Source organism: Bos taurus, chromosome 12, assembly GCF_002263795.3.
Source record: "Bos taurus isolate L1 Dominette 01449 registration number 42190680 breed Hereford chromosome 12, ARS-UCD2.0, whole genome shotgun sequence".
Lineage (NCBI taxonomy): Eukaryota > Metazoa > Chordata > Mammalia > Artiodactyla > Bovidae > Bos > Bos taurus.
Window position 1 is genome coordinate 69,528,636 of NC_037339.1, and position 18,987 is coordinate 69,547,622.

General features: G+C 41.2%; 1 protein-coding gene across 3 annotated transcripts in view; it reads right to left on the reverse strand.

Annotated features, from left to right (window-relative positions):
• LOC515333 (ATP-binding cassette sub-family C member 4) overlaps positions 1-18,987 on the reverse strand; it is a 185,629-nt gene that overhangs the window by 48,030 nt on the left and 118,612 nt on the right. For all 3 annotated transcript variants that reach the window (XM_010810905.4, XM_010810904.4, XM_002691921.6), the window contains one exon: positions 6,161-6,240. In XM_010810905.4, the coding sequence (XP_010809207.2) occupies positions 6,161-6,240 (80 nt within the window). The remainder of the gene's footprint in view (positions 1-6,160; positions 6,241-18,987) is intronic.

An 18,987-nucleotide genomic window follows, 5' to 3' on the forward strand; every position in this document is an offset into this window, starting at 1 on the left:
GGTAATCTATTCAACACAGTGTTCAAGAAGCAAAGACACAAGAAACAAAGAAATAAAACAAAGCAGGTCTTTCATATAACTACAAAATAGTAAATAAATTCTCTTTAGGGAGTGAGAAGGAATAGGACAAGAAAAAGTATGTAGAATATACACTTTAGAAGTAATAAAAATGAAAATTATCAAGTATCTTTCAAGGTTTACCAAATATACCCAAGGATGAGCAGAATCATCAAAAATGAGCTTGAACACACTTGGCACTAACTACATCCTTTAAAAAGAAAACTGAACAACCCGCTAAACACCCCTTGCCATACCTACTCTCAGCTGGTGACTGAAAGAAAAGACTGCTTCCCATTGGGCACTTGGCTTCCAGCCACACCTCCAACCCCACCATCCACAGGGGTCTCATTTGGGATCAAAGGTACCTCCTTGAAGCTCCACCCACCTCCTGACCCAGGACAAGGAGCTGCCTCCAGCTGCACCTCCCCTCCCCGCCCCCGCCTCATCTAGTTTGCCTTCCAGGACTTCCTTCTGAAAGTGATGAATTCTTGGAGGGCTCCCTCTCCTTGGGGGGCTGGAGAAGACTCAAGAGGGGAGGGCTTTGTACCTCAAGGACTCAACTCTAACCCTTGTTTGTTGAAGGGAAAGGGGAAAATATCACCCAGCACAACCCCAATCCCCACCCCATCAATACTTCCATAAGCTTCTGAGGTTCAGCCCTGAAAATCATTCACTCTCTCTGGGAAAACTTGTCCTCCTTCACAGACTCAGTGACTATCTGCTCAGTGACAGATATGCAGGTGCCATGCTCATTCCAGGTTTCTCTCTGTTACTTCCAGTTAAGCACAGGATACCTCCACGTGGAGGTCCAGAAACATCAAGGAAGATCTGAGTGTGTAAATCACATTTGGCTCACACGGAAATAAAGCCTTATCCATTCTCCTAAATAGTACACTCTCACAGTAATACATCAAATACGTTTGTATTTGTATTTGATGTACTTGATGACTGTCTCACCATGGAAGACGGGAATTAGTTTCATTCACCTCCATGGCTCAGCTGGTAAAGAATCCGCCTGCAATGCGGGAGACCTGGGTTTGATCCCAAGGTTGGGAAGATCCCCTGGAGAAGGGAGAGGCTACCCATTCCAGTACTCCGGCCTGGATAATTCCATAGACTGTATAGTCCATGGGGTTACAAACAGTCAGAAATGACTGAGCGACTTTCACTTCACTTCGTCCACATTCCAAGCCCTGCCTGTGCCTACTACATGGAACACATTCAGTGAATGAAGACAAGGGCTTTACTTTTTCCATCCCACATCCCTAGGACATAGAAGTCCAATAAAAGACTGCTGAAAACAAACCAAAATGGAAGATATATAGATATGATGTGAGATATGAAATAGGAAGAACTCATTTTATGAAAAAAAACTTCAATGTTTTCCATTATTATATATCTAGTTGCAAACAGAACAATACAAATACTGTTCAGTGCAAACTGAAGACTATAACTGCCCATCAAATGTTATAAATATACTGTATTATTGGAATGATTAAGCATTATTGGAATGATTAAGCATTATTGGAATGATTAATCATTATTGGAATGATTAATCACTAAGAATTATTTAATCCTAAATAAAATTAAAATTTAAAATTAAATACGAAAGAAACATTGTAAATATTATGTATGTATGTACCATTAATTAAATTAATCACTGTTAAGAAAATGAGTGGCTATATTTATGTTGCTTGTATTTATGTTGTGCTATTAAAAATATCAGTCATACACTAAGAATGTGAATTTTAATGGACCAGTATTTTGCTTGTTTGTATTTATTCAAATTCAGTATATACTGAAAGTCAAACCCTTCTTCAAAGAATTCCTTCCATGTTGAAATCTCTCACATGTAAGATATTTAGTTTTAATGAGGGAAGAACACCAAGTTGTGGCTTCATAAATGACTTGGTTTTTTAAAAATACTGTTAGTACTCAAAGCTGTTATGATTTTTGAAAAAGCAAACAAACAAACGAGTTTCAACAACACCTTGATAAACCAGATTCGTGCTGCCAACCACTGGCTAACTTATCTGATAAGCCCACGGCAACCCTGAGGTAACCTACAGACTGTTGTCATTTTGTATAAATTATTTATTTCCTATGATACATCCAAAAACTTCCCTCACTTCTGGCCTTCCCTTCCAGAAGGCCTTGGCAGCCAAAAATTTCTGTTCATTCACTCTTGTTCTGTACCTGTGTCAACTCAGGTTCCTAAATCCCACACGTTAGCCCACAGGGCCTCTGGAATTCTCATGGGAATGCCAGACAGTTGTGAAGCACACTCGTTTTAAAATGAGCTGTGTCACTCATCAGCATGGATATGGATCACTCACTAAAACTAAAAATGAAACAAAAAATAAACCAAAACCCATAAATGTTCACACAAATTCAAACTGAAGTCCAAGGGACAAAATTAAGGAAATAGTTTCTATCTGCCCAGCAAACTGGTTCACACTTTAAATAGCATTTTCTCATCTTAGTCCCTTTGATAGTGAAATGAATGATAAAATCTGACTTCTGACTTCCTCACTGGAGAATTACCTTTCCTAACCCTTGATGAGGATCCTGTTCTCTGTTTCCTTTCCCCAATTCACCAGCAGCAGACTCAATTATACTACAACCCAATGGGCCATTTTCTGAACTCTTACTTTCAAGACCAACAAAACTGTCATTGTCTTACAGAAAAACTGATGAAGCACACATGCTCTGGATTAAAAAATTCCCATGGATAAGTGTAATTACATTATTTCTATATCTATTTGATTTTAATTCTCCTGTAAGGTATTATCACATGCTTATCAGTAAGAAACAAATGTTAAACATGTCAGTGTTGGTTTGAATATTTCAAAAGTGGAAAGATATCTGAGCTTTGAATTTTGATTTGCATTCTATTTCTTGCTATACATCCTACCAAGTTCTTTCTGGCTCAAGCCTCAGAGATGACATGTAGATCAGGAAGGAGCACAAGATAAAACCAAGGTTAACTTCTTGATATGGAAATTCCCAACCCTTTCTAAACTCAGCTGATGGGCTTAAGAGGACTGGCGTTGTGTGAGTTTCCCTGAGCACAGGGGCAGCTGCTAGTCACTAAGATCCTTACCCTAAGAATCCGATGAGAGGTATTAAAACCCAGCTTCTCCTGAGGTCGGCAGCAGGTTTTGCTAAGGACATTAAAATCAAAGGCAGACAGGAAATTTTCAATCTCAGTTAAGAAGGGGGATGACAAAACTCTTTAGACAAGCTGATGGGCCAGACAAGAGACCTTCCATTTCAGATTCCCATGCACTTGAGAGGATGTTACTGGTCACTGAGATAATACTGAGGATAAGTCAAAGTGGATAAAATGTCCATTCAAAAAATCAAACAATTCCTTAAAAAAAAAAAAAAAAAAACTAGATCAACTTAAGAAAAGTCATAAGGTGAGTCAAGCTGATTGTCATTTTGACCTTCCTTTGCTTTAATTCAGGAGCCTATTTAGAAATGTAACGAGTAACCCTCTTCATTCGGCTCAGCTAGCAGAGCTAATAGGGTTCTAATTAATTTCCAGAAGATTGCTGTTATAACTAACAGGTTTTAAACATTTGGTTGATTGGGGAAAATGAATTGAATATAATGTATTTGATTTGGAAAATTAGTTTTCATTCTATGTGCTTACCATAATAGTGTTTATTTTAAGTTTACATGATTCCATTAAGAGTCCCAGATCACACCTCGGAGTTCTTTTCATCATTACAGAGTCCTACCCAACTTTAAAAAAAAAAAATCAATTTACATTTTTTTTTGTTGTTGGCCTTTCATTGAGGTCAGGTTAACTTCATTTTTCTGGCTTTAATAAAAATCTTCTCTTGCTAATACAGCAACAGGCCCAAATACTTCAAAATGATCCCAGTGATACCTCGTCAAAAGCCCACTCATCGAATGCAAATCCTCTGCAGAAAGGCTTCGGCACATAAAGTACGATGAACCAGTTACTGCATTGTTTATTAAGTTTCACTTGATTCCTCCTGACAACCATTTAAACAATGAATGTTGGGAAATGTCCCTCAAAGAATCAACAACAATGGCAGGGATCAGGGCTTTTATATTTAGCTAATACTATTTTTAAAAGGAGAAAATATTTCTTCCTGAAGGGATTATGGCTGCCTTATTAAAGACACCTGCAAACAAAGCAAGTGACAACAGATCTTTATCATAATTGATAACTGAGTCATCTTTTATACAAACACTGCTTTCTTAGAGACAATAATACAGAGATTTACCATTGCTGTTAGATTCAAGAAATCAGCTAATTGGGACTACTGGTATTTAACAATGGTGTGTTCCATCAAGATTAACTGAGACCCTTGTCTCTCAGGTTAAAAAGAAGAACGGTGAGACTAGAATTTTCTCCTCACACCACTGAGAATGTTGGACGCTGACAGCAGGTGGCATCTATCCCTGTTCCTCTCTAGGTCACACTAATATATGTGGTGCATTATCTTTATGAGGACTAATCAACCATGTGCTAAGCACAGAGTGGGCCAATCGGATCTGGAAACCCAATCTTGGCCCGGCTAGCAGTAGCCAAGACACAGAAACTTCCACAAAATCTTCTCAAAGTAATTAACAATCACCCTCACAACACAGGACTCTTTTGGTAAAAAATTGTTTCTGAGGATAACTTATGTAGCCCGGTAGGACTCAAACATATAAGTCTGCAAAAGCAGTGGGCGGGGGGCAGGCGCGTGGGGAGCAGAATCAGACATCTTTGCAGAAAAAACTAGTTTGCCTCTAAATCACAGCCTATTTCACATTGGTTGACAGTGGCAGCTTTCTCCCATAGGCTACACCTTTACAGCCAGATATTCACTGACACATTGTTTGTGACTTACAGGAATGCCTAGAATAATTTCAGACCAAGTACTGATTTTCCTGACATAGCTAGCTTTCTAAATTATGTACTTCGGACTCCTTTTATAGCAATGGCTCCTGAAGAGACCCTAAGTTTTGATTTAGAGAGCATTTGAACACTGAAATAAAACTGGGGAGTTGGGAGCATCAGCACCAGGCCATAATTGCACATCCTCACCACCACAATTCTCTCCTTCCTGGCCTTAAATGGGATCATGTTAACTGGCACTTAGAGAAAGTGAGAAGGGTTTAAATCCAGGAGTTATTAGCAGCAGCAGCAGCAGCAGCAGCAGCTGGGATTTTAGAAAATATACAGCTTTTTATAAATGCTATATATTTGATGAATCCAAAATAAACACTTGACAAGGTCTCTGTATAGCCTGAATAAGTGAAAAGCAGACAGGGAAAAAACAACAGGGAAAAAATCCCAAATAGCAACCGTACTGAATAAGCAGATGAGAACTGAGATGACCTAACACCATTCTTTAGAACCTCCAAGTTGACAGACAAAACAAAGGCTGGAGAGAAGGTATTTCTGTGGGATTATAGGATTTAAAAAAAAAAAAAAAGACACCTTAAGATACAGCAATCAACATGTTAAAAGAAAAGCTGCCTACACAAACAAAAAAATACATTTTCTGAGATGACTTTGATCCCATACTCAAATTATTGGCTTAAAGGTACTTGCTTTTAAAGGCTTTGTATCTTCCATAACTGCTCTCTATTGTCCTTGTTAAAGTATTATTTTCACCTTATTATTACTAATCTTTTCTTTGTAAGTAACCACACCTAGCTTTATATTAAAAAAAAAAAGTGCAGTAAATATTTGTCCTTTGTGGTAATACAATGCATAATTTAGTTAATCTAGGCTATCTTTCCGTGAGAGATGATTATTTCTATATTATGAAATGCACACAGTAAAGGGAATCCACGCCAGACACCTGGAAGGCAGAAGGAGAACCACTTACCCTGCATGTTGCTGCTGCAGACCAACCTTGACGTGACTGTGTAGCCACTCCTGTCCCAGGTGTTACTCATGTTAACTTACTTAGTCTCCCAGTCACAGCCGCACCTTTCTCTCACAAACATAGCATTTATTTAAGATAACAGGACACATCAGGCTAAAATACCCACCCTCAGCCCCTGAGAAAATGCCTTGAGAAAAAGGTACTCTGCTCTTCCCTGGGAGAACTCTCTTAAACATTACCTGGATGAAATCAAGATATGTCAGCGGCAGCAAGTCATCCATATGCCCAATGTCTTTGGAGAAACGATTTAAAATTCTTCCTGCAAGAACAGGACACAAGAAATTACTTATTTCCCCAGGCAAGCCCTTTAACAGAAACAATTCATGGACAAATCAAAATAGCATTTTAAATGCATATGTATTTAATATATTAGGGATTCACATGAAATAAGGCAGTGTCAGTGATGAAGAAAAAATATACGATATTACCAAAAGAGAATATCAGGAAGAGTTGAAGGATTGTAGAATATTCCCTCCTTTTCTGTTCATACTATTTAAGGATTCAAGTGCTAGCTTGGTAAATTACAAAGTACATAAACTAATAATCCTAATTGTTACACTAACTATGCTACCAGAATTAATTTTGCTAAGTGATACTGTTTTTTTTAAAAAAGTAATTACAACCTTTCCTCAACTTTTTAGCCTCCAGGATGGTGCAAAAGCACTTTACATTTTGGGAAATTTGGAGTTCTTTCAAGCTGAGCATTTACTATTGGGGTGATAAGCTGTTGCTTTCAGAGGTATACCAGATGTGACAAACACACAGCTCACGTTTCACCATCCAAGATGATCAGAGGGATAGAGGCAGAAAACAGAAATATTACTTGATGCCTAATGACCACTTCCTATCATTGCTTCTATTTCCCTTCTCAGAATCCACCCAAACAGGATATCCTAAAGGCTGCAGGATTGGAAGAGGAGAACTGATTTCTGGTCTTTTTAATGATTACAGTCAAAGAAATTGAAGTAATACACAGAGGTATGCATGCACACACATACATGCACTTGCGCACTCACACACAATGCACAGAGGTATGCATGCGTGCACACACACACACGCAGACCCTATTCTGGGATAGTAGCTCGAGAAGTGCGTTTCTCTATGCCCCTAAATTTCTTTTGTAATAAAGACTCCAGGAAGCCAGCCTGTAGGTAAGATGAGGGACCTCTACCTACACTTCCTGATCTCAGTCACAGGTGACTTTCTCCTGAGGCCCTTCACACCAGCCACAGCTGGACAATGAATGAGCCGGGGCCGGGGTTCCACTGCCGGGATGAGCCTGCTCCACTGTCCTCCTCAAGGAGCCTGGCTCACCGGAAGCACAGGTGTGCCCACACCAGGAGCTGGAGGCTACTGCACTTGGCCAGGCCACACCTTCACAGGCTGGGCTTCAACTTTCCTATCTCACCCTTAGGAAACACAGACCCAGAAACTGTCTTTTCGTGATACCTTTGTATGCCCCAGTAACAACTTTTCTGAGCCTCTATGAATGCCTGCTTTCATAGAAGGTGAGTCTCAGGATTAAATGGGCTCCTGCTGTTGAAAGAATTAAGTCACAGCGCCGGGTGAGTTAACAGGTGCCCAACCAATAAGGTGAGACATCATGTCACCTGGCAAAGCCCAGCAGGTGCTGCAGGAGGGCCCACTTGGTAAAATGCAGACTCTGATTCAGGAGTGCTGGGGGAGCTAGAGGGTCTGCATTTCCTCCAAGCGGCCCTTCCTGCTGTTTCCCAGGCCACACTTCGATGGGCTCTCTATCAGTTCTGCTTAAGGACCATTAACATCAGATGGGCAATTTTCCCACACATTCTTACTTGTTTTGTGGCCCACCTAGCCATTTTTAAACTTCTCAAAGTATCAATGCCAAACTCAGGAATATACACATCCAAAAAAAAGTTAAAAGATATAGTTTAAATTTTATGACTTCTTCATTGGAAAAACACAGCTTTTTAACGTAGGCAGAATCTGAAAACAAGAGAGTTTGCTATTTGGATTTAAAAACTTGACCCAGCTTTTTGTTTGGTGTCTGTGGGGGCACTTTGTCATCTGATGCTGTGCAGGCTCGTGGGATACACAGGAGGGGACACAGCAGTTAGAGGGACGCGTGACAGCGGGAGCAAGCAGAAGACAGCGATGACGGAGTCACAGTGCGGCGGGTGACACCAGAGCAGGTGAACTGCAGGGTTAGGCTAACAACTTTTCATGGAGGAAACACAGCCTGAGCACTTGGGAGGAGGGCAGGGGATGGACTGATGGAGAGAGGAGTTTGTCCAGGTGGGAGGAATGACATGTGTGCGGACTGAGGGGTGAGAAAGGGCAAAAGCAGGGCAAATATTTGCCTCTTTGATGGAAAGGGCATGACCTCAGGAGTGCTAAGATAGGAGAGAGCTGAGTGTGAACAGGAGTGGAGGACGAGTCCAGTCTTAGGGGGCCTGAGCTGAAAAATTCCCTTCAGTCAGAAAGAGGCCTGACTTCTCTTTTCAAAGCCATGGTTGTGAGAAGGACATCCTGAGGAGAAGGCTGGGTGCAGAGAGGAGGGAGGACCAACTTACACGAGTGACCCAGGGGAGTGACAGTCTGAGTGCTCCCAGAAGGTGGCTGAGGACCAGTTCTGTCTCGGCCACTGTTCTCACAGACCAACCCTGCACAGACTCATCAGCGTGCCTGTGGTACACACCACAGCTTGGGCGGCATTTTTTCCTTGAGGTCGTGCCTTGTGGTCACCCCTGCTTGGTTACAGAACACCACCACCACCATCACATGAGCACCGAAAAGTGCCAGAAACCACGGATGAATCATCTCATCAAAACTCGAGAGCAATGTTGTCCCCATTTTACAGAAGAGGCAGTTTAGGCTTAGAGGCAGGAGGAAATTAACTCACTGACATTCGGCTATAAAACAGGTCAAGACTTGCATCCAGGGTTACAGAGACTGAGAAAATTCATGCCATCACATCTACAAAATAGAGCTACTTTAGCAGACACATCTAAAAACTCTATTAGGTATCTACTAATAAGAATGGCTGATTCATGTTGATGTATAATGGAAACAAACACAACATTGTAAAGCAATTATCCTCCAGTTAAAAATAAATAAATTTAAAAAAAAAAAAAAGAGAGAGAGAGAATGAGTCAATAAAATTGACTGGGCTGGTCAGGTGTTAAGGCCAAACTGGCCTCTGTCAGCCCGGCCCCTTCTGACTGGCTAATACATGCTCCACTGGCTGCTGAATGCTTTGAACATTAAAATAGACGAGTTCCTCGGAATTCTCTCCTGGCTAACCATAATTAATGGTTAATATCTCCACCTCTAAATTAAACTGAACAAGTTACTGAAGATTCAATGAATGGAGTAAGAAGTGAATAAGCGCGTGAAAGAATGAATGAACCAGACAGTCTAAGAAAAGTATAACTGATTAAGAAAATTCAGGGCTCGAGAACCCTCTCCAAGCCTCATGCTATCCTGTGACACAGGGCAAGACCCATCACCTACTGTTAACTATGGCATGCACTGACCTTGAAGAAGTAGATACACCTTGCATATTGCCCCAGGAAACCACCTGTAGCAGTCGCCATAAATGTCTTTCTACAGAGAGTAGTTTTTTACATCGCCTAAGCACGGTGGGGGGGAAAGAGGTCAGGAAGCTAGATCAGGCTAGTTCCTTTACCCCTGGATCTTGTGCACATGTCATGTGAGGAGTCTGGCTCACGGCTCATAGAAGGTCAGGACTGGACAGACTAGCGCACAGCAACAGACAGTAAAAAGACGATGGCTCTGAAACACTGTGAGCCTGATAAAAACAATGGAGCATACCCACTGGAAAATGCCTACAGCTTTCATGATTTCTGGGGATTCTTAAACCATGAACCGGGCTTCCCTGGTGGCTTAGATGGTAAAGAGTTTGCCTGCAATGCAGGAGACCCAGGTTTCATCCCTAAGTTGGGAAGATCCCCTTGGGAGGAAATGACAACCCACTCTAGTATTCTTGCCTGGAAAAACCAACGGATAGAGGAGCTTGGCGGGCTACAGTCCATGTGGTTGCAGAGTCGGATAGGACTGAGCAACCTTTACATACATACATACATAAACTATGAACCATAGCAAGTGGGGTGGCCACATTTCTTCTTAGGCAATTAAGAAATGTCAATTCTGAGGGGACAGGACACCACACATCATCACAGGACTCCTCCAATCACAGAAACACACCACTTTGCCTCCAAGGTCTTTTTTCCCGGCACACTGCACCTTTTTCCCGGCACACTGCACCTTGACCAAGTTTCAGGACAAAATGCACAGTTTTCATCTCATACTTCCCGAAGAATGAGAACTGGGGAGTTAAAACACGGAGCAGTCTCGCCTGGGAAACATGCACCCACAGAAACAAAGGTTAAAAGATCTGTTAATAAAGTCATCTGACCAGGGACATCCCACTTCTTCAAAGGCAAGTATGAGGAAGTTGCCATTCAGAATGCAAAATCAACCCTTCCCTCTCCAATATGCGTACAAGAACTTGTAGTGCTCAGAAATGGGACAGCAGAACATTTGGTGTGAGAACATGACTAAACTTGAAGACAATGCTTCCTCCCACAACCCATCCCATGTAAAGTGACAGAAGGTGAACTGGAGTGGGATCAACCAACACCCAGATCTGATCTTGGTGTATCTATAGTACATCATTTTAATTTCTGGGAACCCCCGACAGTTGTTACACAAATGTGGTTGGGTTGTATTAAGTGTGAGAGCATGGGCCTTTGTTGGGAAGGAAAATGAAACACACAAATGGAGAACACCATTAAAAACAAGGGGATTAAAAATTATACAAATAAACTTATTTATAAAAAAGAAGTAGCCCCACAGACATAGGGAAGGGGGAAAAGGGATAGACTAGGAGTTTGGGGTTAACAGATACATACTATATAGAAAATAAACAATAAAGAACTACTGTATAGCAGAGGGAGCTACATTTGATATCCTGTAATAACCTGTAATGGGAAAGAATGTGGAAAACTATGGATATACGTATATATGAATAACTGAATCGCTTTGCTGTACATCTAAAATTAATACAACATTGTACATCGATTGCACTTCAATTTTCTTTTTAAAAAAGAGGGGGAAGGGAAAAATCATTTTCAGTACTGTATTCCTTCCTTTAAAAATTAGATACAAGCTGTAAGAAGTGGAAACACTGCTCAAAGAGTTATAATTCTATATTGTGTACTATGAGTTATAAAAAGCTTTTGGATGGGAATTCTCTGGTGGTCTACTGGTTAGAACTCTAGGCTTTCACAGCCAAGGGCACAGGTTCAATCCTTACTCAGGGAACTAAGATCCTGCAAGTCGTGTAGAGGCCAAAAAAGAAAAGGAGGCAGGAGGGAGCATAGGAGACACATTCCCTCTTGGTCAAACATTCCTCACATTAAATTGTGGGCTATTCAAATATCTCACAAACCCTTCTTCCAGTCCAGCTGCCACCCTCTTCACACATCATCTGGTTTGTAAAACCAGTATCTTTCCCTCCATGCTCATTCATCTTGACTTCTTCTGTGATAGCTAATCCCTGTAATGACTTTTAAAAAAGAAAATCATCCTAGGTGCTGGTTTCCGGGATATAACTATTTTTTAATCCCTCTCTTCATTCCCGTGACCTGGCTTCCACCTGCCCCCCTTATATTTGGAACTCTATTCCCCAAAATGGTCATTTCCCACTGGTTCCGCTATCATCTGTTCTCTAAGGACAGTGACACCTGAACCAGAACTGGCCCCGAGTGTCTCTTCATCAGGCTTCCCTGGTAGCTCAGATGGTAAAGAATCTGTTTGCAACAAGGGAGACCTGGGTTCGATCCATGGAGGACAGCATGGCATCCCATTTCAGTATTCTAGCCTGGAGAACCCCCATGGACAAAGGAGCCTGGAAGGCTGCAGTCCATGGGGTCGCAAAGAGTCCTTTCATTGTTGCTGTGTCCAGCCGGTGGAATCTCTACCCTTGGACATCTCACGTGCATGCACACAGTAATACATTATGCAGTGAGGAAGCTGATACATTTGCATAAAATGTTTAACAGAGCCCGATGAATATATTAAAGAACTTCAACATAAAAGAAAACCTTTACAGGCTGTATTTTGACTCCTAAAACTTTTGCACATTAAAAGAGAAACTGAAATCCCAATCCATATCGCGTTTTGATACTTTGAGACAGCCCCTCGGCTTTGAGCAACCAGAGGTCAGGCCGGCAGCACTGAAACAGGTACACAGCAAGGACAGAGCCGACTTTCCCAGCGCCAGGCAGGTTTATACATCAAATAACTTAATCAGAACACAAACTGTTCTTAGATTTCTGGGGAGGTAATTAAATACCAATTCAATGCCAATTAATCACAGTCAAATAAGAGTCTGTCAGAGAAGAACTCTATACACATGCAGGCTATTTAATGGTCAAATACTTGGCAGGATCTTAGTTAAACAATGATTCATTAAGCCTCCTCTGCCACACAATGGCCAGGCTGAACTCCAAGTGAAAGAATCGAAACTCTTTTGTTCTCCCATAAAAAGACATCAAATGCCTGTGCACGATATTCTTCCCTTCCTCACTTAGCAGGCAGCTCAATTTGCATGATTCCGGATGTGTTGGGCTGCTCCTGGGCAGCAAGGCATCTGTGAGTCTTCCTTGGGTTCTGTGCTCAGTACCAAGGCGAGGCAACTCCCTTCTTCTTCAAGGAAAAGAACTGGACAGCTGACCAAATTCTGAAAATGTCTGTTCACTCTAAGCAAGGAAAGGACTAAAAGACCCTACCTTCCAGCAAGCAAAAGCAAGCTATGATCTTTTTCTCCCTTGGCATCATACTGCCCACCATTAAAAAAAAAAAAACCCTGGATACACATAACTGTCCAGGAAAAATATTTGCGTTTTCTGCACCTACCTTATCAATTTGCTTCCTTTAAATTACTTGTCCCTTCAGAAAACAACCACTCATTAAACTCAGACAGCCATTTTAAGTTTGACTTTTCCCTGGGTTTCTTAAGTGGACTCTATCACCTTTCTGCAAGTTCCTTTCTTCCCATGGAGAAAATATCAAAGAAATGGACATTGGTCCATATTTGCTGGGGGTTTTGCCTACACTAGCACTATAAGCATTCCATAGTTTCAGTAACGCCGCTATTTATTAAATGCATAATTTCTGCCCTTCAAAATTATTTGAAAGTGGGGTGAAAAGAGCTTTTATAATGCTGTAAAATTCTACTTGCCTCTTTAGAGAGGGGTTCTTAGGGCAGCTTTATTAAATGTTTTATCATGCTTTAAAAATAAGCAGGACTTCCCTGGTGGTTAAGCATCTGCCTGTCAATGCAGGGGATATGGGTTCAATCCCAGGTCCAGGAAGAACCCACATGTTATGCAACAACAAAGCCCATGCAGCGAAATTACTGAGGCCGTGTACCCTCAGATCGTGCTCCACAAGAGAAGACACCTCAATGACAAGCCTGCTTATCGCAACTAGAGAAAGCCCATGTGCAGCAACAAAGACCCAGTGCAAACAAAAATAAATAATAAATAATTTAAAAAATCTTTTGAAACTGAATGAATAAAATTAATTATATTTTTATTTAATAACAAAATATGTACTAGATAGTATTCTTAGAAGGGGAAGTAAAGTCTCATAAAAACTATTTTGAAAGATTATATATATATATATATATATACACACACACACACACACATATATATATTATCTGAACCCCCAGATTGAATTTATGACAACTGACCAAAGACAAATATATGTGACATTGTTTTTCATAAGAAACTTTAACTTATTAGCAGAATGTATTCTAATTCTGCTCATAAATTGAGTGATACAAACAAAATAAAGATGCACTTTTACTGGGTCTCATTGCATATAAAATATCAAATTCACTTGTACACCATTACAATGAATGAAGGCATGCATGCTTATTATTTTAAAAAATACATAACTGAGTCTACAACTGCAAAGTTGTAACACATTAGCAAAAAATAAGTGATTAAAGCATTAAAAATTTGACTGATAATTAAATTATTAAATCTATTTTTGTGATCCCTCAGACATAAAACCCACATTTTTATTTATGTTGCTTTAACAGGACACAGCAGTAACAGCCCTTCATGTGTTTATTTCCATGTAAACTACGACAGATAATGATTTTGTAACAGGGGTGTGAGGGGGGAAGGTCACACTGTCTGCATATAAACATACCATACCATAGGAAAACAAATTTTCCTGCAAATATAACCAATTTTACAGCCTATCAAAGTGGTGCCAAAAAAAGTAGATTTTTTTGTATTAAAGTGCTGACAGGAGAGAAACGTTCCAGCACTAAATAAAGTACACTGTAACCCAATCATCAAATCAATAAAGTCATTAAAAATATGCTACATTCCTCAAGGAAATGGTGAGTTGAAGGTTAAAAAATATTTGGTCGCCATGGAGAATGTCCCTCCAACACAGCTGACAGTTACTGGTATGGACCCTGTCTTCCCCCTACCCCGTGCCAAAAGTCTGCAGGCTTCTTATCTTTCTTCATGTGTATTTAGCCATGTAACCTGCCAGGCAGCATTTTCAGCTTCATATCGGCATCCTATAAATACAAATAAGAAACTATGCCATTTTTCTTCTTCTTCTATGCCGCAAACTGATGAAATATTACCACGTTTGTAGACTCTTACAAACAGACACACTATCAAAGGGCAGAAATGTGCTGAGATTATAATATCCATTCATCTAAACTGTCAGCATATAACAACATTCAGGTGGGGTGCTTGCCACCTAAATTAATTTACTACTTAAACAGATTTCTTACACCAAGTCTGTCAGGAGGGGTTTTTAACAAAATTGTTAAAAGTGAAAGTGTTAGTCACTCGATCATGTCTGACTCTTTTGTGACCCTGTGGACTACAGCCCACCAGGCTCTTCTGTTCGTGGGATTCTCCAGACAAGAATACTGGAGTGCACAGCCATTCCCTTCTCCAGAGGATCTTTCCAACCTAGGGATTGAACGCTGCACTGCAGGTAGGTTCTTTACCTTCTGAGCCATGAGGGAAGCCCCCAAAAAACTGTAAATAAATCTAAACACGGTTTTCATTTTATCTAATTTTCAAGTGTTGGATTAAACCAAAGAAACCTGCACTTGATCGACCAGGGCACCCTCTTTTCAGGGACCTGTTGTCCAACTGTTTTGCGAGGTGGGACACAGGCTTGCTGCCACAGAGGAATGATATCGCAATCCACCTCCTATGATTTACTCAGGAAAGTCAGTCAGTCAGTTCAGTCGCTCAGTCTTGTCTGACTCTTTGCAACCCCATGGACTACAGCATGCCAGGCCTCCCTGTCCATCACCAACTCTGAGTTCACTCAAACTCATGTCCATCAAGTCGGTGATGCCTTCCAGCCATCTCATCCTCTGTCGTCCCCTTCTCCTCCTGCCCCCAATCCCTCCCAGCATCAGAGTCTTTTTCAATGAGTCAACTCTTCACATGAGGTGGCCAAAGTATTGGAGTTTCAGCTTCAGCATCAGTCCTTCCAAAGAACACCCAGGACTGATCTTCTTTAGAATGGACTGGTTGGATCTCCTTGCAGTCCAAGGGATTCTCAAGAGTCTTCTCCAACACTACAGTTCAAAAGCATCAATTCTACGGCGCTCAGCTTTCTTCACAGTCCAACTTTAATATCCATAATGACCACTGGATAGCCTTGACTAGACAGACGGACCTTTGTTGGCAAAGTAATGTCTCTGCTTTTGAATATGCTATCTAACTTTCCTTCCAAGGAGTAAACGTCTTTTAATTTCATGGCTGCAATCACCATCTGCAGTGATTTTGGAGCCCCCAAAAATAAAATCTGACACTGTTTCCACTGTTTCCCCATCTATATGCAGGTCAGGAAGCAACAGTTAGAACTGGACATGGAACAACAGACTGGTTCCAAATAGGAAAAGGAGTACGTCAAGGCTGTATATTGTCACCCTGCTTATTTAACTTATATGCAGAGTACATCATGAGAAACGCTGGGCTGGAAGAAGCACAAGCTGGAATCAAGATTGCTGGGAAAAACATCAATAACCTTAAGGGTGGTGGTGTCATCTGCAGATATGCAGATGACACCATCACCCTTAAGGCAGAAAGTGAAGAGGAACTAAAAAGCCTCTTGATAAAAGTGAAAGAGGAGAGTGAAAAAGTTGGCTTAAAGCTCAACATTCAGAAAGAAGGTAGAGGAGGTTATAAAAAGAACAGAAGGCTAAGGGGGAAAACACCAAAATAAATCCAAAGTGGATCTGAATAGAAGATGACAGTGTTTACATTCCCTATCCTTCCAGGGCATGTTTCTCCTGGAATTAAAAGCAAAGGTAGATATATCCTGGGACTGTAAGGAGATCAAACCAGCCAATCCTAAAGGAAATCAATCCTGAATATTCACTGGAAGGACTACGACTGAAGCTCCAATACTCTGGCCACTTGATGTAAAGAGACAACTCACTGGAGAAAAGATTCTGACGCTGGGAAAGACTGAAGGCAAAAGAGGAAGAGGGCAGCAGAGGATGAGATGGTTAATAGCATCACTGACCAAATGAATATGAATTTGAGCAAATTCTGGGAGATGGTAGAGGGCAGAGGAGCCTGGCGTGCTACAGTCCACTGTGTAGCAAAGAGTCAGAGGCGACTTATAAACTGAATAACAACAAGAATAACAAAAGATGTATCATTAGATCAAAGGAGGCAAGGATGGGCGAGCCTGGAGTTTAAAGAAGACAAAATCCCACAGAATATGCTAGAAGTGAGCATCTAAGAACTTGTATTAAAGGAAGGATGACCGGGGATCCATTTAAATGATGGAAAGGAGCCTTGAAGCTTAAATGTTTGGGGGGAGTTGAAGGAAGGGACCAAAAAGAAAGCTACAAATGCAGAAGAGAATGCCATGCAGGGAAGACTCCTAGAATGTGGGGCCTCTCTTTTAGAATACAGGTCTGCTTGTTTCTAAACTCTGGATACCACACATATACAGAACTGTCAATATCTTTGCCCTTATGCAAAAACTGAAAACCTCTGAATAAGCCTCAGTAGAACTTAGCAGACATGATGACTTAGCCGACATCGTTCTAAACGTGATGCCATTTTAAAAAGTTTCTATTTTGCTCACATGACATTTAATATAGACCCTTAGACAAAGTAAAAGGGAACAATGATGTCAGAACCAAAGAAAATTAAATGAGGAGCATGGGAATAGAATTCCACAAACTCAACACAAAAGTTTCTCCCCTGAACTCTTATCATTCAGGATAAGATAAACTTCTAATAATACCCATCACTCTTGTCGGAAAAATCAAGATGTTGCCAGCATTCAATTAGAAAGAGAAAATATTTTAACAGTTATTTTTAATTTAGCCTTTTCGGTCATTAGGCATAAAACTACCCATACCTACAGCATGCAATTGTGGAGATCTAATAGTAAACAGTGATCTGAAGCCATTACTGGTCTCACATACATAAAATATAAAAATTCTGTTGAAAAACAAAACCACCAGTTCCCATGGGTGAAAGAACACTAAGTATGAAAGCATCTGTAGCTAAATTTCAACCTGGGCTTCAAAATACATTTAGCAAAACTGAAACAAAGGATTTTATAAAACATTGCTAAATTGTGACTTTTCAGACAAAATTTAATGTGAAACTCATTAAATAGAAAAAGTGAACTAATGATTTTAACAAATATTTAAGGGTTTTATTATTAAGGTTCTCTGGTGGTGAAGAATCCACCTACCAATGTAAGAGATGCAGGTTCAATCCCTGGGTCGGGAAGATTCCCTGGAGAAGGAAATGGCAAACCACTCCAGTATTCTTGCTTGGAGAACCATAGGAGCCTGGTGGGCTACGGTATTTGGGGTTTCAAAGAGTTGGACATGACTGAAGTGACTAAACAACAAGGCTTTTATTATCAGGAAAGGTCTCAAATTGAAATCTGACCAAAAGGGCTGGATAACCGGATTGAGCAGACAGCCAGTTACTGAGGGCATACTCAGCATGAACTGGCAGTGTGGGGAACCTAAGCCAAGTTACATTCTTGAAGTCACTGTTGACAAGGCTGGATTTCTAAGAGGAGATCCAGCCCCTAAGTAAAGGCAAAAGGTTCCTCTCCAAACAGGGCAACCTGGAGAAGATATAGAATTCCACACAATTTGTGCTAAGCTTACTACGCTTGAAGGCAATTCCTTTCAACTCTCTCACCTAAAGGAGGTGGACATGCTGGAGAGAAAAAGGGCGGGCAGAGTCAAACACCTGAAAAGGTAAGGAGGCACACGGAATGCCCAAGAGCAAGAGGCGTGAGGCCCAACCTGCCAGCTCCTTATCTGCTTGGCAAGTCACATGCTGCTATTGGCAGAAGCTTCCCGGGTTAGTGAGGAAAGCACCACAGATTTCTAGATGGGTAAAACCCAGAGTTTGATTTTAAGGTCAAGTTTATACCTTGGCTGGTTTGCTCTGTAGCGCTTGCTGCATCCTCAGAGTAGGTATAAAGGTACGAGAGGTTTCTTTTCAAGGCTGTCGCGTCACAAGACGGCCTGCCTCATCCTCCCACTTCTCTTTCCACCTCAACTACCACCCGGAAGACATCAGCAGTAAGCAGGCCTAAGCAGGAAAATATCTATTGATCAATAACTCCATAAGCTAAATCCATGATCTTTTAAAACATTCAGAAAAGAACTTCAAAGGAGGCCTTCAATGTCTGAGACTCTGTTACGCAGAACACAAGAGCACATGACTGTGCTCAGTCGCTGCAGTCATGTCTGACTCTTTGCGACCCCATGGACTGTAGCCCACCAGGCTCCTTTTTCCATGGGATTCTCCAGGCAAGGATACTGGAGGGGGTTGCCACACCCTCCTCCAGGGGGTCTTCCCGACCCAGGGGATGAATCCATGTCTCACGTCTCCCGCACTGGCAGGTGGGTTCTTTACCACTAGCACCACCTGGGAAGCTCGGCTGC